We start from the raw sequence: 24,162 nt of genomic DNA on the forward strand, positions 1-24,162 counted from the left end.
TAATTACTCCTGCTTTCTTGAGAGTCATTTGATCATTCATTTGGGATTTTAAAATAACTAAACCAGTCATGCACCTTTGGCTTTTGATTTCAACATTTTACACGTTTTTACGTGCAAATTGCTCTGACAATGACACTAAAATGACCCTGCAGCTATCATAATGTCCAAATCACAGTTGCAGCGTAGCATTTGTCAACAGAAGTTGTCCAATGCTTAACTTCAACGTACTGCTTAACTTATTTCTTCCAAAGTCTTTCTGATAAAAAACAGAAACAAAAATCCAGCTCATTCAATGTATGTAGACAACAAAAAAGTACCCCCCCCCCCCCCCCCCCCCCCCCCCCCCCCCCCGCAAGACACGGTTTGCTTTCACCTTGTCGCAGCACCTGAGCCTGAATCAGGTGGAGTCACTCTGAAGGCATCATCGCGACCCTGGCGGTGGCAGGTTTTATAAAACAGGAATACAACGTGGCTTTTACAGTCACGCCTTTATTTTGAAAGGCATAACCGGAAGATTCACACTTCTAGTTTGGCACGCTTTACACTTTAAAACTCCGGACACCTGTTGTTAAGGGAGAAGCCACAAAAATCCCAGTGCGCCCAGGCACACACATACACGGACCGACAGAGCTCCGGGCTGCATCCCACGGAGAGCGGCGCTGAGTCGGCACAGAGGAGCACAGCCGGACGGTGAAGGGACACAGCTGTGAGAGACGAGGACAGCGCGGTGTCTGTGGATTAATTTAGCCTTTTAACGCTGCCCACCGGACAGTTTTTTCGATTTTTTCGGCTGCGATGTTTCAGGACCCAACGGCAGGTATGTGATTTTATTTGATAGTTTATCACTTGTCTTCTGGTAAATCCTTGGAGCTAACCACGTAGGATACAGAAATGTATAAAAAGACGGTTAAGGTCGCACTTCTTTAATATAAATTCACTCGAACTCCGCTCTCGTTTCTTTTTTAGTTTAATGCTGGATAACTAGCCTCACTACCCTAACACTTTCAAATACAAAGTACTTCGGCACATGTTAAACACACGAATAATGAATGAGTTATACACAACTCCACTTTTTACTTCCAGTCCTTCTGCTCCGCTAAACTCAAATGGTGGTCTGGCTAAGAGGAGGCAGCAAAAGACGAGGTTTTATGACCAGTGTGCTGCTAGTTTAGATTTATGGATGCCGAATTACCCACTGTGCCATAATGATACACCGACTTTAACCAGGATTAAGTTTGGAGTCTCATTTGAGTTAGCAATAAGCCCCAAATCGTCATGTTATTGAAATTAACTCGGAGTGCCGCGTTGTTCTTGATTTGCGTGTAGACGTGGAGATGCGCACAGAGACTCCGTGGGTCTACACTGACATGAATATTGGCTTAATTTTCAAATGCATAAAAGTGCAGAAGCTGATTACATCAAGCACAGGGCCCGTATATAACATTTATACCCACAGATTTTAAAATAAAAGTTTCCTGACTGGTGTGTTGAATGTGTTCAGTGCGCCAAACATTCAGGAGCAGTACTCCCGTCAGTACATAGTAGTAGTAGCAGTAGTAATCAGTAGTTGGGTTGGCCTGTCAGATTATGATCTGTGTTGCAAATGAAATCAATATCGCATTGGAAATGCGATATTGATGCACACCACAGCAGTTCACCACATTGTTCAAAACACTACACTGTTTTTGGCCACACTGACCAGTTCTTGTTCCCTGCATTGTCATGATTGTCAGTTTCACAGAAAATGTGGAAAATCCACTTGTTGAATATCAACAAATGGCAGAGATGATTTCACAGTATTCTGAGTATCAGTAAAATATTTATAGCACTGGTGAAGCAGGATGAAGGATACCCTTGTCGTACTTGTTGCTGCCGAGAGTTGTGTTGATGTCCTGCCTGATCTCACGTGTGGTTGTATCAAAAGCTGTGAGAAAGCTTGTAATGTCATGTTATTGCAACTGGCTCTTCACAGGACTAAACGTCTTCCCCGTCTGTGGAGTGTTTTTCACCCCGGTTGTGGTGCTGTGTTTGGTTTGAGAACGGCGCTGAACTGAAGGATACAAGGCACCAGGCCTGAGGGCCATTGGACCAAGAAGGCATGCTTGCTGCCATGCTACGCCAGAGTGCTGGTGGAGGATCAGGTGGTGGTGGCGGCGGTGGCAGTGGAACCAAACTCTCTCTAGGTATTTCCCGACTCTCCAGCTCCAGCATGGGTTCAGCAGGGCCTGCCAGGGCCTCCAAGAGTGGTTCGGTGAGCTTGGACAACCCAGATATCCTGACCTCAGATCCAAACTACATCATGCAGCTGGTCAGTGATGTGCGCAAGTTTGCTGACGTGCTTCTCCAACTCAAAGAGGTGTTCAACTCCAAAGGTATGTTAGAGACAACAGAATACACTCATCAGGAGAAATGTGGTACCATTTTAAAAAAAAAATAAAATTCTACAGCTGATTAAAAGTGACACAAACACTCTCCTAACTAAACAATAGTTTAATAAGGAACAGCTCAGTTATTATTACTACATTAGGCTGACCTAATCTGGCCTCTGTCTGCTGCTGTTTTGATAGTGTCTTTGGAAGTAACTGTGAGTGTTTTGTTTTCACAACAGTATAACCTCTGTGGATGTGGGCATTTCAATAAGTTAGTAAGCTAGTGCTTCCACGTATTAGCAGTGACATAATGTGTTTCCCTGTTTCTTAGCAAAACACAGCACACCTTTTCTGTGCTGTTATTATTCTGTTTCGCTCATAAACAAGACACATAATTACTTATAGCAGTGTAGACCGGGGGCACAAAAATGCCAAATAGTGTAAGCACAGCAAAGGGGATTTATGATGGAATGTAGCTGCCAGTCCACTCTTGTGTACACACTGTTGCTTTCACCATAGTGTACACAGTCCCGAGCCTATCTACCTGTTTTTGTCGTGTTGCGGCCTTGGCTGCACGGTCAGTCAACCAGCCTTATCTCGCTTACACTTTGGTTCTTATCTTTCCCGTGAAGTAGAGAATAATGTGGATTAATTGGTCTCTCCAACAAATTCACAGTGAGAATTGAGTAAAAAGTTGGTGCCGTTCTGATCTGTCTTAAAAATTATGTAGTGATGTATAAAACAACAGCAGCATTTCAGCTGGACTTTTGATAGTAAATAATTTTGATGGAACAAAAGACTGACTAAACCAATAATTAAACTGCTCAAAAATTAAAGGAACACTTTTTAATCAGAGTACAGCATTGAGTCAGAGGGGGTTGTAGAGGGGCAACAATGAGACAACCCCTAAAACAGGAATGGTTTTACAGGTGGAGGCCACTGACATTTTTCCCTCCTCATCTTTTTTGACTGTTTGTTCACTAGTTTTGCATTTGGCTAGGGTCAGTGTCACTACTGGTAGCACGAGGTGATACCTGGACCCTACAGAGGTTGCACAGATAGTCCAGCTCCTCCAGGATGGCACATGAATATATGCCATTGCCAGAAGGTTTTATGCACAGTGTCGAGAGCATGGAGGAGATTCTAGGAGACAGCCAGTTACTCTAGGAGAGCTGGACAGGGCCGTAGAACGTCCTTAACCCATCAGCAGGACTGATATCTACTCCTTTGTGCAAGGAGGAACAGGATGAGCACTGCCAGAGCTACAAAATGACTTCCAACAGGCCACTGGTGTGAATGTCTCTGACCAAACAATCAGAAACAGACTTCATGAGGGGGGCCTAAGAGCCTCTAGTGGGCCCTGTGCTCACTGCCCAGCACAGGGCAGTGAGCACCAGAATTCCATATAATACCAGAATTCACAGGTCCACCACTGGTACACTGTGCATTTCACAGATGAGAGTAGGTTTACCCTGAGCACACGTGACAGACATGAAAGGGTCTGGAGAAGCCCTGGAGAACATTATGCTGCCTGTAACATTGTTCATCATGACCGGTTTGGTGGTGGGTCAGTGATGGTCTGGGGAGGTGTATCCATGGAGGCACACTGCCAAGTTCAGGCTCAAATCAGTGATGCCCTGGTCCAGATCTGGGAGGAGATCCCCCAGGACACCATCCATCATCTCGTTAGGAGCATGAGTTCTGAGTTGCTGCAGTGAAACGTCAGCAAAATGACTGGCCTAGCTCTTTGAATTCAGCCTTCTATAAGTTGATAATTTTATTTTCCATCTAACAATGTGGCATCCTTTTGTTCCTAACACATTACCCAGTCCATATCAGTATAGATATCCAGCATGATTTTTTTTCCCCATTGAGATCTGATGTGTTTTGGAAGTATTTCATTTAATTTTTTTTGAGCAGAGTAAAATGTTTCCTTTAGATAGTTTCCAAAAGATTGGGCCGAGGTTTATGGCATTGATTTTGGATGAGACCCAGATTTGTTAATCCCCAGATCTTAATAAGATGAGGTCAAGGTACATATGGTGTTGGGGCTGCCCTTTTCCCCCCATTAGTACTGCCACGACACTCAAGCCTTAGGAAAAAGGAATCCCAGTTTTTGGTTTTTTTTTTCCCCTCTGGAGAGGTCAGTAAAGGTGCTTGACCTGGCTGGACGGCATCACAGAGAACAGCTTGAGAGACTTTTGTGACCTGTCAGCATGCAGCAGATCAAAGCAGTAAATCATCATGTGCGAGCGGCTGATGTCTGCAGCTTTATGGAGCAGAAGAAGACTTTATTTAAGAAATATACCTCAAGCCTTCACTGCATCACATTTTCTGTGCCTGACTTAGTCAAGTGTAATAACAGACAGCTGTGATTTCAGTTTGTTTAATAGCAGATTTAATAAGGTGGACATACAGAGTGCAAGCACAGGTTCTCTCTGGGTCAAGGTTACATAGCTGTCATACTAGATATTTTTGCCTTTGATTACTGGTGTTAAGAAACTGGTTTGCAATCCGTGTTCTCGCCTACTTATAATTACAGTCACTGCCTATGTGTCTGCACATCATTTACAGGTCTAGTAAGCACAGGCTCCACCAGAGTAGTCATTGAGATCCCAACACGTGATTGTACAGCAGAGTATCCCCATTAGATGGCTTATTTTGACTAAGTACAGGAAAGGGCAGATTTGGGGAAAATGGGGCAGATCACAGTGCAGAAAACAGAGCTGCCTGCTATTGAGGGAAGTAGCAAAAGTCGATTTTGGCTTAAGCAAATGGTAGAGTTAAAAGTAATGGTTGATAAGCCAAATGATTGTTACATTGTGAACCCATGCAAGCACAGATTAGGGTCTTAAAGCGAGGTTACCAAACTTGGCAATATCTCCAGGAATCAGGAAATAAGTCTTTATCTTGATTGTATCAGGGTGGTTTGTGCTTGTCGTGTCATTGTTAAGGTTTAGGGCTTTCAGGGCGTTAGGGGAGTGTGCTAACAGATTGTTGGAAGTCGCTGACTTATGCTTGGACTGGTTGAATTTATGGCCATATTGTTTCTGTGGTGCTTCACAATAGAGCCAACCTCTCATTACCCCGGGCACTTGCTGAAACTGGAGGGAACCCTCCTCTTTTTTTAATGACACAGAGTCAATAGTGATGAGCAACAGTCAGCTAAGAGCCCTTGTAGCCTGTAACACTGCCTGCATTCACAGTCAGTGATGTGAGTCTGACACCCATTGTCCCAGGAGGCATCTCCAGACTAGCATTCTCCTGCTAACTGGTAACTTTTGCAGAAATGATTCTTTCCCAAGTCCAGAATAGATGTGGGCTGCAGGACCAATCCCACAGGGGCTTTTCTCATCCAGTGTTTTATTTTTCTAGCAATGCACATCAACCTTAAATGGTAATTAGTACTTAGTGTCTCTTGAGTTGTGGGTCAGTGACGCACGACTGAATTGTTTTTTACTGGTTCCTGAGAAAAATATGTTTCTGGTCCTGCATTGCTGTCGGGTCAATGTTGACGACATGTCATATTCACAGTGTGACAGATATTTTTAAGGTCGTGACCTTGTCCAGTGGCTACTTGTCAGTAATTGGAGGGGATTATTATTTTGACATTTGCAGACCAGATGAGCTGAGGAAGAGGCCCCTGTGGCCTTTGTTTTCAGTGCCAAATAGGGCCAAATAGGGCCTTGCCATCATAAGATTTGTGTAGTGAGCATTTGGCATTCGTGTCTTCTTTCAACAGACTCCAAACAACAGACTGTTGCTGTTTTTCTGCACAAGATTGTTGTACTTCTCATCATCTATTTTAGAAGTGAGGGAGTTGCTGCGGCTGCCAGTCCTAATGCGATAGGTGTGCCATCTGTCTTATTGTGTTCTGACTACCAAGGAGAATCATGGCCAAATTCATGTGTCAGCTGCTTAATAAAGAAAACTGCAACAATAAGCAGTTCACTCAGTGTAGGTGAGAAAAAAGAATGCTACAATTATTTTAATTAATAACTTTCTGTTAAACATAGGTGATCTAGTCTTCCTGGTCCGTGTTCAACATAGTTTTTCCCTACTGGTTACTGGGTACTGGTACAGGTAGATCAGACTTTTACTGGCCATTTGTGTATTTTTACTAGGCCATTAAAGAAAGGCTGTTAGCTTAATCTATAAGGATAGAATATGGTTTGTTAAAAGATGCATATTTTATATTGTAATGTTAGAAGATCGATAGTAACTAAAGCTCTAAAATAAATGTAGTAGAGTAAATTATGTGGCCCTCTTTAGACCCACCCCTGCATGTCGCAGGTGTTGCTGCTAGAATGAGAGATGTGGACAGCCACTCTCAGCCGGCAGCAAAGTTTACAAGAAATCAGCTGAATTTAAAGATGGTGGCAGGCTAAACAAGCAGTTTGTCTGCATACAGACGGCTTTTATTTTAGCTTCTTTTTAATGTAGTTGTGCTGTTGCTGTATAAAACAAACCAGCGGTCACATTTAAACTGTCTGAACTATCCAAGGACTTCTCTTGGTATTTTAATGTGAAAATACTGACTAAGAAAAAAAAAAACCCCACTGTAGTCAGGATCCATTTCAGCCAGTTTGCTTCATAGATGAATTGTTAAACTTTCCTGACATGCTTTTTTTGCTTGCCCCAGGCCCAAGCTGGCCATTAGGGTGTAACAGTTCTCCAAAACCTTGGGTGGGTTCACACCTCGGCTTTTGTATTGAGGAGATGAATAACAAAAACCAGGGAAAAGACCTAATCACCAAAAGTAAATTGTGTTATTCTGATGTCTTTAAACATAAGAGTTTTCACTAGAATGGCATGCTGTAAAAAGGCATTAATGAATCTATATCATTATTATTTTGGACATTTCCTGCATTGGTGTCAGGGCATTTCCCTATTTAAATTATCAGTTCCTTGTTTGAGCCTTTATTTGACACCCTGTATTTTTTTGTGTTGATTACTTTTGTGTTGATATATTGTGACTATGCTAAACATGCGCCTTCACTAGGAAAATTTTTTAAATAAATTCAAATCTGCAGCCACAGCACAGTTTAATTCACTGTGCCATCTCACCTCTTCCTTCACTCGTGCTGCATATACCCTGCATTCCCGTAGAACAAACCTCACACTGGTTGTTTATAGACTCTTGAATCATATGCTGACAAAGTGAAATAAGATTTCAGTGCTGCACATGAAAGTTGATCTGCACAAAGCCTGTGCTCTCACCAGCTCCCTGACCTGTCAGATAGTGCCTAGTCCTCATCATTCTGTCTAGGAATGCCTGCGGTGCATTACACACACATAAAAACAAAGTTTTATTGCCGCTTTGTCATCATTTATAATCTGTCAGGGTAAATGGATGACTTGTATGCCCGCACTCCTTAATTTAGCTGCGTGTTCTTTGAGTCACAAGTGTCCTCAGTTAATCAGTATGGGGTTTCTGGAGTTTTAGAATGTGTGGTTCTGAATTTTAATGATTAACAGGCGGCTTCTAAAAATGTCCTGCAGATACTGAGTAATGTACAAAGGCATACTGTAATACACCTGACCACTGAGTGTTTTCAGAGTTACTTTTTTTTCATGTCTTTTGATCATTGCCATTAAACAAAATGTTACAGTTGGTGCATTGTTGGGTAATGTAACTTTATCAAATTGCATGTTGGCTTTTTTGTGCTTTAGTGAAAATATTTTCCCACATGTCACAACATAAGTGCTTGTTTCTCTTTTTTTTTGGACGCCAGCTGAGTATCCTGCCATGATGAAAAGGCTTTGTGGGAAAGTGATTCTGATCTGGGTCCTCAGAGAAAGCCCTAATGCTATTTTTGTCATTTGTATTTCAAATCGGCCTAAAATTAGTCCTTCTCGGGCTTTTCACTAACCATTCCAGACTTTCTTAATGGCCGCAGCTCTGCTGTGTTTAGACAGTCTCTCCCTCTGGGTCTGGGATCCACTGCAATGCATTCAAGCTTCTTGCCTCCAAAAAGTTCCTTTTATGGTTCTTTTACTGTGCCCATATTTAAAGCTGCTGCAGATTATCCTGACCACAAGACAACAAGCCTTCGTAACATTCAAGGTATGGGAGTCCGAAGAGCTCGATTTAATCATACTGGACACTTATCTTGCAAATTAAGCTTCCTAGCAAGATTTATTACATTAGCTTAATTGTTCTGGGTGATCCCTGTTTAAAAGCACAGCTATTGTCTTAGTATTAGTTGATGGGCTAGGGTTAGATAGAATTTTGGATTGTTCTCCCTCCCTCTCAAGGATTAAAGTACAGAGCATTGTGACATATGGCGGGTCGATTTATCCCCTCTGACTGATGGAACAAAACATGCAATGATGCACCCCGTACAGAGCACACTGAGCTGACTATCTATCTTTTGGCAAAGAACAATGTGTGCAATGGAGGCAGGCTGTATACAGGTGGCAAAACTTGTCAAGTTTGATAGTCTAACTTAACTTGAAGATTTGTAAGTTGTTTTCAAGTTGGAACCCAAGGAAGCTCCCTCTCTGTGCGTTTGCCTTTCCTTCGTACACCCAAGAAAGATTTATGGTTATTGTCACTGTTTTTGTTGGAGCAGCTTTGTTCCAGGAGGCTGTCAGTGTCTGCCACACACTGAGATAAAGCTCCAGGATTCCCACACTGCACATGAGGCTAAGGACTGTGGGATCTGATGAGGGACTGTACTTGAGAAAATCAGCCCTTGAGGATTCTTTTATATATACAGTAGAAGGGCTTTTTGCCCATATCCAAAAAAATAGAGATACTGAAGATGACTTTTATAAATATTTGTTTTCTTCAATGTGTGTGAAAAACAGGCATACATGTAATAATTTTGTGTTATTCTTATTAATGTTACTCAGAATATAGATAGCATATTTAATCAAGGCCCATTTGTATGTGTTGCAAAGACCTTCTCTCACTTCTCTTGGATTAAACTTTAAGGTGGAAAGTATACTGTCTGAATGAGCCCAGTATGTATCCCCCTGCATTGGATTAATAACTTGTAGAACTTATTTGACATCCTGAATGCATGGTGCAAATTATTCATCCATTTAACTTGGATATTTAATCTAATGGAGTTCCAAAATGCAAATTAATAATAAGGGTCACGATGTAGAAAACACAGCACTCAATTTTGCAATGCATGCAAAGTAGATATAGTACCTGAATCATAAATCAAAGCTATCTAGTGGGCTGTCATAGACCTTTTTGCTGGCCACTTCTGACCAATGGGGTGTCTGTTTGAGAGTCCTGGAGTAGACCCTGCTCGTAACAGGTCTTTGTTACAGTTATCAGGTAATAGCAAATGACATTCATTTTGATACAAGAGAGGATAACCAGCTGCTGTCTTTGTCCACAACATTCAGCAAATGTTAGCGCTCATAAATAGAACCATGACCCTCTCATCATTTGATAGAACAGAAGTATTTCATGACTAACGTATTTCATAACTAACTTTTAGGCAAGACTGTCAGATTAGCACAGACTCTACAGACCAGAATACCATCTCTCCTGTGCAAGGTCTGTGTCTGCTCATGTAGCCATGGCAAGAAACAAAACAGTGCATTGTCCTCAGTTAAAGTGGTTGGTATAGTTTCCCCTGTTTTCTTTTTAAATTCAGTGCAGTTTAGGTTAGTGCTATACAAAGCAACGCATCTCCCTAAACCCCACTGTTTGCGGTTGACAGAAACTTGGAATTCATGCATGTTTTCAATTGACTGAAATGTACTGTTTCAGTCAATTAAATGCCTTGACAGTTATGAAAGTAACTGTGTTTTGAGGGTCTTTTTAAAAGCTTTTTAACCCACAAAGCCCATTCTCTCAGGATTAGAATGCTAGTAAAGCTAAACAGTATCCTCTTGTGCTCAGTGCAGTGTTTGCCCCCAACCTCAGCCTCCTCACCGCCCAATTCTGCTGCTTGACAGGTGTACTAAAGGGGCCCATCTGTGGACTTGTTGGACAGCTCTCCCTACTCTGTCCTGCAGATTTTCCTTTGCCTGTAGTCTCTTCAGCCTAATGCCTAACCAGTTTGGCTGCAAACTGGAGGTCGCACTGTGGGGGGATTTGAAGTTTCTCTTTAAAAAAAAGAAGGCATAGTTGGAATGCCAGCCTTCAGGGCTTTGCATCAACAGTGGGCGGCAGCGGCATGGTGGTGATCTGGGGGGATATCTAGAGAGAAAGGTTGCCTGTCTTTCGTTTGTGACAGACAGCTCCAAGGAGAAATGAAAGAGGATGAAAACAAATTCTTCACTCCACACTGGGCATCTCATTTATATTCAAAGGATTAAAGAGGGAAATATCCAAGGGTAGATATGTCTGAAAAGACATCTTGGGACGTTGAAGTGTTATGGGATTTTTATAAGTGTTATCAATATGTGGTTATAGCTTGTGCTCCTGTCTGTTAACTCAGTGGCATGTTCTCTTTTTTTTTTTTAAAGTTAACATCTAACAAGCCTGACAAAGGCGATTGCCAGCAGAGTGGGAACAAAAAAAAGAAAAGCCCCCTACCTGGGTAAAAGGTGCTGTGTGCCTAGCCTACGGCTGTTTTTTTTTCTTTAATTTAATGACAGCTCTTTGTGCATGCAGTCATGGGAAAAATGGCTTCAAAGGTAAAGCTACAGGGAATTCTTTGGTATGAGCATAGAAATCTAGGAAGGCAATGTTCCCTTGCCTTTTTACCAGCTGTGTGTAATCTGCTAATCCATAGAGTAGACTGCCAGTGGTCTGTCGACAGAGGTGGAACAGGGCCACTGACCACAGGAAGTTTGTTGGGGAGGGGGATATCAAGGGATGTATAGGCCACCCATTGCAGTGACCTTGCAGAGTGTTAAAGGTTAAGTGGACCTATTTTGCAAGATTGCCTTATAGTTGCACAAATAGTTTGAAATGATGGCAGTGTCATTTTTGCCTGTGAGAGAGAGAGAGATGGTAAAGAAAGTGGCATTTCATTCTAGCCAATTAAATGACTCTGTAACAATAAAAAGGTTACTGAGTCAGACAGTGATTGATTATTAGCTCCAAGAAGGGTCAAGCCATGGTAAGCAAATCTTACCAGAGCTTTTGATGAATGCACAAGTTCTGCCACTGCACAGTGCTAGTTGGTTATTTAGGGGGTGAGTCGAAGGAATGTCCTACTGTGGTCTTATTCAATAGGACACATAGAGAGGTTTTGATTGACATTAGTCATGGGTTTCCTGTCCAACATATCATTTAGCCCCCTCTGCCATGAGCTACATCCATCTGATCAGACCATTGCAGACCCGGTTGTGACACGTTTAGTGATTTCACACTTGCTTTGTGGCAATATGCACCCCCTGTCCTCTCAAATGTCTTGAAGCATAAATAATACATTGCTCCCATGATTTGCAATGCATGAATGAGCATAGCTAGGGTCACACCAAAAGGAATGTTGCCAAGTCATATTGTGTCAGTCCCAAGTGGAAGTTTTGTGCTGCAAAGAGTCGAGTCATTGAAGTCCCAAAAAGTGAGAGATAGCATGTGGTACACATCAAGCAAAGACTTTGGCGTTGCACAGCAAAAGAAGCCAGTTTCATTATATTGATTCTCCTTATATCATGGGCAATTTTTTTTTAATTTTTTTAATTTAATCCATCCATCCATCCATCCATCCATCCATCCATCCATCCATCCATCCATCCATCCATCCAACCATCCATTTTTTTTTGCTATTTTTTCCCCTTGAGAACTAAACAGTGCAAGAACTTCCAGTGCAAATCACAGCTTTACCGTGGTGCCACATATCCTTCATGCGTAGCCTAAACAAACGATAAACCAGATAAAATATTGTCAAATAGAAGTATGTGCCCTTAATTTTATTTTATTTTTGTAAGTCCATTACATGAAAGTGTCAAGAGAGCATCTGCTCTTGAATGTTTTGATATTGAGGTGTCATCTCAATGGTGAGTGATCTGACAATGTTTTCATTATGGATCCCCCTCCACTCCTCACTCCCGCAACTCCCATCCCTACTCCCAAACAAGAGGCTGGAATGTTGGGTTTCCATGACGCTAATGAAGTAAAAACCTGGCAATGTGTTGCTGGCAGCCTCTGAGCAGCTCCTGATCTGCGGCCTCCTTCTCATCAGGATCAGAGTCTGATCCCCCTGTAGCCTTCATTCACCAGGGCTTATTATGCCCAGGAATGTCTCTCACTCGCTCCTTCTCTCATAACCCCCACTGAAGCAGGGATGTGGGGTGCAGGGGTAAATTTGGGACAAATCCCCCAGAGAGAGTAGTACCCCAAATAACACACAACCCCCCGTCCCCCATTTTTTTTGTTTTGTTTTGTTTTGACTCTAATCAAACTAAAACTCTTCCCCTACTACTCCTTACAATCATTCTGCTGCTAACTAGCATACATAGACAAAGATGCACACAAACTGCAGTTCTTCTTTCCTGTGAAAAGGGAAAAGCCTTTGTTGTGATTTATGTTGTAAAAATGCTTCATGGAGCAGGCCCATGAGGCGACCAGTCCCACTGTTTGCCATTGGCCCCAGGGACAATGGTGAGTTTTCGGTACTCAAACAAGTCCTCACTCCAGAGTCCTCAGATTTCCTGGGGAAAACAGAATGATCTTCCCAGAGGCGTGTTTATTTTTTTGCCAGCCTTCAGAAATCCTTGAATTATTTGCAATTGAAACATCTTTCGTCGCTGCACTGACAATGTCTCTGCTGATTTGTTGATTTAAAAGGCACTCTGCAGTGGGAATGAGTCTTTTCTTTGTGTTCCACCCAGGATGGCAGTTGAGGGGTTAAATAATCAGTCTCTGTACATTATCCTGTGTCCTGCTGAGCTGGTGGATGCAGCCATAATGTCTTGCTAATTAGCCTCCATTTAGGGTTTTCCAATAGGCCACACAGCCGCCATTGACAATTGAAGCCCATGGAGCTTTGCAAAGGAAGACCCTCTGTCTTGTGGGGTTTCATGATTTAGGCTTGTCCTTAATAAACCTTTAGCCTGCCCAAGCCTGATGCCTCCAGGATTCAGGATCCAGTTACTTGGTAGATGAATAGGATATGTAGCCTGTGTGTGTATCTAGGCCATTGTGCACATGTTGTCTTTTGAAGGATAATGTCCATAAATGGGATCTAAACTGACCAGGACCAATTAAGGGCTTAAGGGTTGAAGCGGCTTGTTATAAACTTTGACCCTTATCATATAAGATAATGACAGGAGCAGTCTGTGGGAAAGCTCCATCGACAGGAATGAAAATGGCAAAAATGTATAAAAAAAAATATTTTCTACATTTAATCAAAACAAATATTTAAATTAAAGTTTACATAAAACATCTTTTTATTTGAATTTTTATGTTGTGAGGAATGAATACAAAAGTAGGCGTTAACGTCATAACGAAAGAACGTTTCTCACGTTTTGTCACTTGATAAAACGCTTCAGCATGCTAACAATGAGAATGCACTTTCTGTGTTCCCATGTGCATTGATTGTAGAGCAGAACTGAGTCTCAGTATGATGTGTGGTTGTGCCAGAAGCTCACCACTGCCTTCTTTTCCTGCCTCGTGTGGAGCTGGGCAGCTAAAACAAAGAGGCAAGAGGCTTATGCCCTCAAAACCCACCAGGTCTTCGGCACTGCGCATGGCATCTGATGAAGATGGATGAAGATGGTCGCTATGGAAAAAGATGGGACTCCAGATCCTGTGGAGAAGCTTTTGGTAAACTAGAAGGAGCAGGGCATGCTGGCTTGGAGTGGAGCAGTATTGTGATTTGACCTTGCCTAATGCAGTTATTTTGGTAACGAGGTGCTTATTTTGTTATGTCCATGCATTTTAGGCCAGTTTTTGCTGGTTAATTGGTTCATGTGTGCTTATTGTTTATTTAGAGTTGCCTCTTGTTGTCTTTGTGATGTTATTTTTCAGCATTTAATGTGCCCTACCCGAGTGAGCTAGGCCTTAGAATTTGTCTGTTGGTTATTTGCTCGGTATGCTGATCGGCTGCATATAAGTTGCCAGTAAAGCAGCAGCATTTATAGACATTTTCATGTCGCTATGTGGGAAAAACAAAGCTGTTCTATAACAGATAGTCATATACTGCATCTTTTTAATTATTATGATTTTAACAGTTGTACAGCTGACAGACAGTTGTAGTTTGTTTATGTTATAGTTAGTGGGTGAGATTTGACCAGTATGTTTTACTTGAACTGTTGATCAGTGTGAAGTTGTCACAGACCATCATTTGGCTGGATTTACATGTCAGGCCTCAGCTAGTATTGTCATGGTGGCCACAAAGACCTAGCATTATTAGCCCAACTGGCGGCACTATTTGTCCCACTCCGAAAAAGAGACCCAACGAATAAAAGAAAAAACGGGAGACAGTTAAAGTCTTTCTGATCCCCCTTTCCATGAAGGGTAATCCGGGGGTGATCGTCAGCACAAATTGTGGCTTTGACTGACTGTGTCTATTGTGTGTGTGTGTGTGTGTGTGTGTGTGCGCGCGTGCACGTTTTCATTTAACTGGGTTACAGAAGTTGCAAGGAAATGTGACCAGGAAACAACTATTAAAGTGAAGTCATATGAATAGGATATATTTAAAACATGAAATCAAAACAACCTGCCACACAGTGTATTTAGTGTGATTATAATGACTCATTATGTCTTAATCACAGTGGTAATTATGTGAGTATTGTGTGTGAGAGGGAACAGAGAGAGATTTGTCTACCCTTTTGTGCTGGTTATTTCTAAGAAAGCCATCCATGCGTGTTGTGTCAGCACTTTGGTCAGACTATACTGTATGTTGCCAATAAGTAGCAAAAAATACCTTAACCTTAGTTGATGCGTTTCCCTATTCATGATCTCACTGTGAGTATACCGAGAGCACATTTTCAAGGTTACAGAGTGCATTTTGTCCCCTTGTTAATGACTGTGACTCACTGTTGGTAAAGTCGCGTATAGTACACAGAACCACATACCTGAGATGCTGTGTTTTCTTTAGTTCGCTCGCGGGATGGCTGATGATTGCAATAAGACCATAGTAGGTCATGCTTATTTATGCACATAGCAATTCTGCCATCTCCGCTTTAAGGTGCAGTTGCCAGGACAGACTGCCGACCGTTGGGAGGACTCAAACCTGACACGGCCATTCTGGTTGTACTTTTTAACCAGCAAAGCTGGACTGTCACATAGTTATCCTGTCACCAGTGAGTGTGCACTATTTATTTTATAGCAGAGATTTTTTTTTTTAAATTAGTGACTTCCACGTCTAATCTGCTCAGGAATTTAAAACGTGATGCCTCCATTTGGAAACACATTAAACAGCATAAAATGACACCTTTGAAACATGCAATTTTCTGGCCTCCACAGTGTCATGTAGCATATGGCCTGTCATTACGGAGGCAGAACAACACTGACGCTGATCTCTTATCTTACTGGTGAAAGGTTAACAAGAATAATTGATAATCTACTAGCTGTATAATATGTCAGTCCTATCATTTAAAATTGCTGATTACAAATATCACGTCTCAGTTATTGCCAAAATATTGGCCCGTTCTCAGATTTGTTCCATATATTGTTATAAATCTTGCTCTAGGTATATTCCTTTTTTATTTTTAAATAGAAAGCTAAACTCCAAGTCTTTCTTGTACAAGTTCTCCAGATTTAAAATATGCAGTGATCATTACTGTAAGAGCTTTTCGTAAGAAGTGAATAATATGAGCCTTAACTACAGTACATAAAACTATATAGTTTAAAATTGAAAGTCTTCCAACTAAATGTATAAAAATGTAGCATACTGATATGGCTAAGGGATTCCTGTGCACCTCAAGCTGGACTAAATGTAAACTTATCTTTCTGACTGAGAGGAAAATGCGTGCAATAAGCGTATTTTAACTGTTTTGATAATTTCCAGAGCACCAGGACTGTCTTCATCATGCAGTCCATGAGCGCCTCGGTGAGCTGCTACGTGTCCTGAAGGCCATTATCAGCAAACACCAGAGCCTCAACTCAGTGGAAATCCTCAGTACAGCTGGAACCGTCATCGCCACGGTCAAAGGTGAGCTGAGATGACCAGCTCCCCCTAAATGCACACGCTCATAACTTTCAGATTTTCCTGTAAAACATGCCAGATACTCCTCCACTCTTACTTCAGTCTGTTTTCTGTCTCTGCTTATCTAATCCTCCCTTCTCCCTTGACAGTCTTCTCTGCTGGATGTTCACTATTACCTCGTCCTGTTACCACACCGTCTTCCCAAGTCCCAGTTTAAGGAACTTCCCAGGGAATGTTTCTTTAGAGTTTTCTTTTAGCATCAAAGTGACACAGTTCTTCAGAAGTCACTCAAGTGCTTTGAATGCAGCAGCATGTGTTTCAAACCCCATATAGAGACTAAGAAAATAATATTTGGGAGTCAGATACATGATACTTGAAGATGCAGGGCGAAGCGGGTGTCCTTTGTGCTTTGTCTGCCAGTCCAGTGGGAACTGCACTGAGGAATCCTATTCAATCTCTTATTCTTTAAGATTATGATCTGGCATGCAGGTCAGTTCTTAACTTGGCGGCCACACAAGAATCCCCGGAGTATACCTCGTCTCAATTTGCATTGCAAAGAGGGGCAGAGAGGGGCTGCATAGCCTTTTAAAAAGCTTTCATGTCTAAGGAATGGTGACATGATGGAGAGGCCTGAGGAGGCGCTGCATGTGAATCTGAGTTACCTTTGCTGAAATATTTGGAAAAAGTCCACACACGTTTGGGTGTGTGCATGTGTGTGCCACAAACAGTTATGTGCTTGCAAATCCTGTCTTTCGTGCAGTAACTTGAGTGTTGTGTGGCACTGAAACATGCTGATGCACAAAGACAAAAAAAGCAGGGCCTTTTCAACGAGGAAGGGTTGGATTTGAAAGCTTAACAGTCGTTCTATTAAAGCCTTATTTTTAATGCTTGTGATTATATTGCCTTTAATAATTAGAATGATTTTTAAGAATGTGATTGAAACCTTTTTTTTATTAATGGTGTGTAATGGCAGTTTACATATCTCAGAGTAAGTTCCTGTAAGGAATAGCAAATATTATAACACTGTAATTATATATTCATTCCATAATGATTTAAAAGTGCTATAACTTTTCTACCACTAGGTGGCCAGAACTGTCCACTTCTTAACACCCCCCCCCCCAACTTTGTGAAAAAGTGGACAGTGCCAGTGTGTTATCAGCTGTGCCCCATTGTTTTTGAATCCCCAAGCTTGAGATAAAAATGCTAAAATATTACTGTACGACATGTGACATATGACACATTACTAGCATTTTTTTGGGTTTCTATTTTAACTATACCTCGACACTAGGTCAAATAGTCATTTGTGGAAAATTGAACCTCCCACTCTGCGATACTTCATTTCCTTTTCATACCTTGCCACAACTTCAATTACTCTCTGTTGGAGCTTCCGATCCCTTAATTGCAGCACAGGGCTATGTTACTGATGAGTGTTTCGAGAGTGTTGTGCTTTTCCAGTGAAACAATGCCATTTTTCTCTGATGATGTAACTTCCACATTTGGACCACTGGTTGGAGCCTGAGCGTGTACTGGCATTGTATTCCAGCAAGGCTCAGGATGTCCTGTTGGGGGGTAGGGGCTGTGCCGAAGAGGAGCTGATGCAAAAAGCACAAGAGTTGTGTGCTTTGAATGGTGGTGGCTGCAGTTCTGGGATTGACAAGACGCTTTAGGGCACCCTGCTAAAATCCATTTTTAACCCATCTGATAAAATCTGAACACTTTCTTTTCTGCCAGTCAAAGATTTTTTTCATTGGATTTATTTCTTTCAGTGGTCAGTTTTTCCTTGTGCTGGTCAAAGGAACCCTTTATTGGACCAGCTAAAGACTTGGAACTATTTTGGTTTCCTGTTTAAGGCTTCTCCCAAGGAGTCTTAACTAGCAGTTGATTGCCATGATCAACAAAGCTTATATCTGTTTAGGATGAGGAGGGAAAGAAACTTGTTTTAAGGTAGGTAATTGCTAGGTTTGCCACTTGTTTTCTTCTTTAGCAACACTTTCCAAAAACATTTGGAGGTACGAGGCAATAGGTAATAGCACTTGTGAAGCCTGGGAAGGTACATAGTAGGCGTTGGTAGGTGGTTTTCATTAAGTCTAAAAGTGGATACAGTTTAAGCCAGTCTTCCCTCAGGATTTGAGAGCCTATTCAAGATAAGTTCAACAGATTGTAAAGTTGTTGGATCTTGGGATCAGTCTACAAAAAGTCATTCTCCTCTTTCTTTCATAGAAAAAGAAGCAGGTGTTGAGCTCAGCTAATAGAAAACAAGGGAACACTGTTGGTTTTCTATTTAAAATGTCTTAGAGTCTTTGAACTCTAGAAATGTCCATTGTTCTAATGGAAAGGAAAGACTGAGGAAATCATGGAGGTAGCAGAGTGGTCAGTGACATCACTGATTTATTGCTGGGTGTTTGGTCTCATTTCTGAGCATCTCTCTTTTGGTTTATTTTTCCTCTACTCAGTCCGGACAGGAAGTTTATTGTGAAGACTGATTACAGCCGTATTTACACTGGTGTTTTTCCTCCATTCTGTCCTCAGTCATCACTGTGTTTGGACTTTCAGCAGGAAACTACTGCAAGAGCAGATTACAGCCAAATATACACACTTATGGTCTTTGCTTATCTTTTCTGATTTAACATAAAGTTGTTTTTGGATGCCTCAGAGGGACTGTTCAATTCTAAAAGGTCTACACGCAAACAGTTGTGTAGTTCTCTGGGCTTTTGAGGAGTAAAATCTGAGTCAGAAGAGATTTTTATTTACTCTGTGCTTAACATCATGCACAGGATGATGAATCATATCTTATGAATGCTGCCCTAAACAGAGGATGTCTTCAGAATGCAGGATTTGGGTTTGCTACTGAAAGTTGACTCAGTCTTACTTCACTATAATTTGACAGGAGTGAACTTTAAGGAGGTGAACGAAGACAACAAACAGAAGCTTTTTGGAGAGATCTACACTGCTATCGACACATTGGCGTTCACCTTTGGCAATGTGTGAGTATGATGTCATTACTCTGATTGCTCCTTCCATGGCTCATTTCACTCGGTGGTGTTTGTTACTCCATCAAATTAGTTTGTATATGCACATAATTAATGGAGGCCATCTGATGTTTATTAATCTATTTTATGTAAAAAGAGAGAGAATAAAAGATAAATAAATAAAGGCAGGGTACTGTAAATCTTTTTAAAAAGTTCTTTCTTGTGAGTGTCCCAGCTTTGTGGAAGCACAGTCCAAAAAAACATTTTATTTCTTACTTTTTACAAAAAAAAATTGCGTAATTTGAATCATCTTTCTCTCTCTCAACCCAGTCTTTTAATTTGTTTCCATTTTTCTTCAGAGTGTCTGACTTCCTTATGGGAGATGTAGAGAATGGATCAGTGTTGGGGCTCCCCCTGACTAAGAGAAGCAGGGTAAGAAAAGTGCAATATTTAAAAGTGAGGTGTTAAATTCAACATCCTGCACACCTTAACGTAATCATATGGACTCATATGGAGAGCTGGTCATGAAAAAAGGACAACACAATAAAACAAATACACCACACACACGCGCGCGCACACACATACACACACACACACACACACAGGCAGCTCATTCCATAGTTTAGGGGCTATGGCTGAAAAAGCTCGATCCCCCATGTTCTTAAGTCTAGTTTTAGGAACACTGAGGAGTAGCTGGTAAGCAGATCTCAGTGACCTAGAGAGAACATAAGATGTTAGGAGTTCAGCGAAATATGATGGGGCCAGCCCATTAAGAGATTTAAAAACCATACAATAAAATCTTAAAATCGATCCTAAAATGCACAATTGAAGGCGTGAAAAGTTAGCCAGCAGATATCAGGGGTGAAGCAACTACTTGCAGGTTCAAGCATGATCCTGAAATGAACTCTTCAAATGATGAATTGATGTCATGCATTGTTGTTTTTCCACTGCAGGTTTTGTAACTGATTTAAGGAGGAAGTCAAGATTCTGATAAGCTTGTTTTAAGAATTTAAGTAGAGTGTATAATGCTTTGGCAAGGAAATTCACCCCTTTTGCACCTCCCTCGTGTCTCGAATTTATTTATTTGATTTGTTTTGTCTCTTTTTCAGTCTTTTGAGAACCTCTCTGTGGAATCTGGAGGATCCGGTCTTGAGAAAGATGATCCGCCAGGTAAGGCAGATCTCTGACACACAGCTACTGTACTCTGGTGCTGCTGTGTGGAAGTGGTGGGGGTGGGGAGAGAATGTTTCTGTTTTCTGTTGTTTTTTTGCTTTTTTGTGCTGTCTCTGGCAAATCTGTGAGGATAAGCTGACTGGACATCTGGGGTGATGTACAGTCACCTTATCCTCCTATTAATGCATGCAGTCAGTCTACTGTCAGCAGTACTTCCCTTCAAATGGTATTAGCCCATATCTTGATCACCCAAGGTCAGCACGGGCTTTTCCTACTGACTCAGTCATGGATGTTGCTAAACATTTATGTAATACATCCAGCAGTGGTGAGAGGTGTGTTTGATCTGGGTTGGTTGGTGGGGATCATGTTGCACAAGCTTCCTCATGGGATTTCTGTGCTTATCACAGAGCCTTCTCCACCGGTTCGGGCCGAAGAGGTGGACAGGACACTGCAGCGGCAGGACAGCGGAGTGGAGTCAGCACTGCTCTACGCCAAGGCATGGTCCAAGTACACCAAAGAGCTGCTGGCATGGGTGGAGAAGCGTCTCAGTGTGGGTGAGTTAGGCCAGTAGTGTCAGGAAGCAGCAGCTAAATGGCTCAACTGAGTTCAAAATGATGTAATGTGTTGGTATCACAGACCGTGGTCATGTGTTTAATTTGAGCTTCACCACGTACTTAATTCATTTCAATTCAATTCAATTCAGTTCTGTTCAATTTTATTTATATAGCGCCAAATCACAACAGACAGTCACTTCGAGGTGCTTTATATAGTAAGGTAAAGACCCTACAATAGTTACAGAGAAAACCCAACAGTCGAACGACCCCCTATGAGCAAGCATTTGGTGACAGTGGGAAGGAAAAACTCCCTTTTAACAGGAAGAAACCTCCAGCAGAACCAGGCTCAGGGAGGGGCAGCCATCTGCCATGACTGGTTGGGGCTGAGGGGAGAGAGACAGATTAATAATAACTCATGATTAAATGCAGAGTGGTGTATAAGCAGAGTAAAAAGAGGTGAATGAGAAGAAACATTGCATTATGTGAACCCCCCAGCAGCCTAGGCCTATTGCAGCATAACTAAGGGATGGTTCAGGGTCACCTGATCCAGCCCTAACTATAAGCTTTATCAAAACGGAAAGTTTTAAGCCTAATCTTAAAAATAGAGAGGGTGTCTGTCTCCCGAATCCAAACTGGGAGCTGGTTCCACAGAAGAGGGGGCCTGAAAGCTGAAGGCTCTGCCTCCCATTCTACTCTTAAGTATCCTAGGAACCACAAGTGAACCAGCCATACTTACATGTAGCTTCAGTTGTCATATTAGGTTGTCTTTATGAGATATTTTCATTTACTTTTTTGGTGACACTTGGAACTTAAATCACTTGTTCTGGACAGTGGCTGAGCTGAAGGGCTGCATAATGTCACATTATATGACAAATAAGAATTTTCAGGATTTGTGAATATGAACTTGAATCATGCAAAGTTGCACTAATGGAGTCTCAGTATTAAAAATATCGGTCCCCTTTATTTTTGTAATGTTTTTACTAATTAACTTGTTCACTTGATCTTAAACGTAACCCCATGCATTACAAGATCACTAAAAAATGTCTGATAACTGTACTGCACCCCTTATAGCTAAACACATAATTTTAGTCGGGGCACAAGTGTAGGGATTTATTAAATTTATTATTTTTAATTTCCCTGGGAAATTGTGTTGATCACCTGAGCTGGACCTAAAACAATCAAGTCTTGTTTGTGCTCAAGGTTGAGTTTGCAGTGTGAGAACCTTTGTTTGGTAGATTGGTTAATAAATGGTTTCACTTGTCCTGTGACACAGAAGCTGTACAGTGCATTTATTATCAGCTCCTATTCTTAAACACACCTACTTTGGTTAACACTTTTTTTTTTTACTGCTTTATCTCCTTTTATCAAGATTAAGGACAACACGTTGTTGATTTAGTGTTTAAATTGTGTGTGTGTGTGTGTTATTTTTTTAAGCCATCATTTGATATCCATTTGATACCCAATTGTTGATACAAAATCAAAGATACTTAAACAAAGTGCACATTTTTGGATCCAGTAGAAAGCACTATGTGACCTATAAACAGGGTTGTTACCTTTAGATTAATGTGTTTGAACTGTGTTGTTGTGCTTTTGCAGATATTGAATGTGCAAAAAGTTACGCCAAGATGGCGGAGACTGCCAAGACGCTTGCTAGTCAACAGGTAAGTTGATGCTGCAGTTAATTTGACTTATGTTGGCATTAATTTGCTGCCACCTCATACATGGGATTTAAACCCTCTCTGCCTCATTCAAGGAATTCATGCCTTTCCGTGACATCTACATGACAGCCTTCAAAAATGACATTGAGTATAGCCAGCTGATTCTTCAAACTGCAGCCGTCCTCCAAAGCAACAAATTCATGCAGGTAACTGCCACGTTCCTGACATCTAACTTTGTCTTGGGTTGTATGATGGAAACAAGTGATCTTACTGCTTTTGTGCGTGTTTGTGTGGTGGGTGTGGTGTGGATTTTCTGTGTTTCTTTCCAGCCTCTCCTGGCCAGAAAAAATGAGCTGGACAAACTGCGAAAAGAGGTCAAGGAGCAGTGGCAGAGGGAGCAAAAGAAAATGGTGGGTTGACAGTCATGGAGGTTGCACTTTTAAGAGGACCACACACACAAATGCATACCGAATCAAAAGCTTCACTGACCTGGGGCCTCAGTCGAAGAATGCTCTTGAAGAGACTCAGCCTAATATACACTTGCCAGGAGAAGTGCTGTGTTGCACATATGACAGACTGAGAGACACTAAGCTAATAACTAATTATAAAACTGTTTTAGAGTTATTTGTAAATTACTTGCTATTAACATAAAAGTAATGTCACCAGTTGAAGTCCCAAATCTTGTAGGTGAATATAATAATATAATACTGAACATGAATTATCTATGCAAATCTGTTTGGAAATTGTATCTTTATGGCAATTATCACATGTTATCATAAACTTAAAAGCTACATTTTGTGTGGTTGCATTTGCTTTGTGCACAGTGTATATCTGTGTGTGTGAATCAACCTCATATGTGTACATCTGCAGCACGAAGCAGACACGGCTTTGAGGAAGGCCCGGCTGCTGCAGACCCAGCGGCAAGATGAGTACGAGAAGGCCAAAGTGTCGACTAGCCGGCTGGAGGAGGAGCAGATTGGAGGTGGAGGCGGAGCAGCAGCGGCCAAACAGCTAGAAAAAAGGCGCAGGCTGGAGGAGGAGGCACTGCAGAAGGTACAGCATCACCTCTACTCATCTACTTTTGAATATCAGTGGATGGAGAATTTGTTTCTGCTGAATGTTCATAAACAAATCCTTCAGTTGCCATTGGGGTAAAAATGAGTAGTCTCTGCCGGCAACGTGTGCTTTTATTCATTAAAGTTCTTACATTTCCTAATCAGCAGTTTTCCACAGGAATTGGACGGGTGATAAATGCCGGCCTTTTTATTAATAATCACGCAAGGTTCATTGTTTAAGCACCTGCACCTGTGCCAGTGAGCATCTTTGGTACATCAACCAACATGGCTGAAACTAAAGTCGTAGATTTGAATTCATCGCTTTATTTTATTTTATTTTATTTTTTGCCGAATAATTGAAAATATCAATGC

At 41.5% G+C, this 24,162-nt stretch overlaps 1 protein-coding gene across 2 annotated transcripts in view; it reads left to right on the forward strand.

Moving 5' to 3' along the window:
- Positions 1–573: 573 nt before the first annotated feature.
- arhgap29a (Rho GTPase activating protein 29a) overlaps positions 574–24,162 on the forward strand; it is a 35,193-nt gene continuing 11,604 nt past the window's right edge. The window contains exons 1-11 of one of the 2 annotated variants that reach the window (XM_030756251.1): positions 574–817; positions 1,973–2,372; positions 16,244–16,387; positions 19,269–19,365; positions 19,710–19,782; positions 20,460–20,520; positions 20,931–21,077; positions 22,674–22,738; positions 22,831–22,941; positions 23,065–23,145; positions 23,606–23,788. In XM_030756251.1, coding sequence (XP_030612111.1) covers positions 2,099–2,372; positions 16,244–16,387; positions 19,269–19,365; positions 19,710–19,782; positions 20,460–20,520; positions 20,931–21,077; positions 22,674–22,738; positions 22,831–22,941; positions 23,065–23,145; positions 23,606–23,788 — 1,236 coding nt within the window. In that variant the 5' untranslated portion in view covers positions 574–817; positions 1,973–2,098. Of the gene's footprint in view, positions 818–1,972; positions 2,373–16,243; positions 16,388–18,009; positions 18,326–19,268; positions 19,366–19,709; positions 19,783–20,459; positions 20,521–20,930; positions 21,078–22,673; positions 22,739–22,830; positions 22,942–23,064; positions 23,146–23,605; positions 23,789–24,162 lie in introns of those variants that run through there. The other variant, XM_030756252.1, reaches the window with a different exon arrangement.

The sequence above is a fragment of the Archocentrus centrarchus genome, chromosome 20 (assembly GCF_007364275.1).
Source record: "Archocentrus centrarchus isolate MPI-CPG fArcCen1 chromosome 20, fArcCen1, whole genome shotgun sequence".
Taxonomy (NCBI): Eukaryota; Metazoa; Chordata; class Actinopteri; order Cichliformes; family Cichlidae; genus Archocentrus; species Archocentrus centrarchus.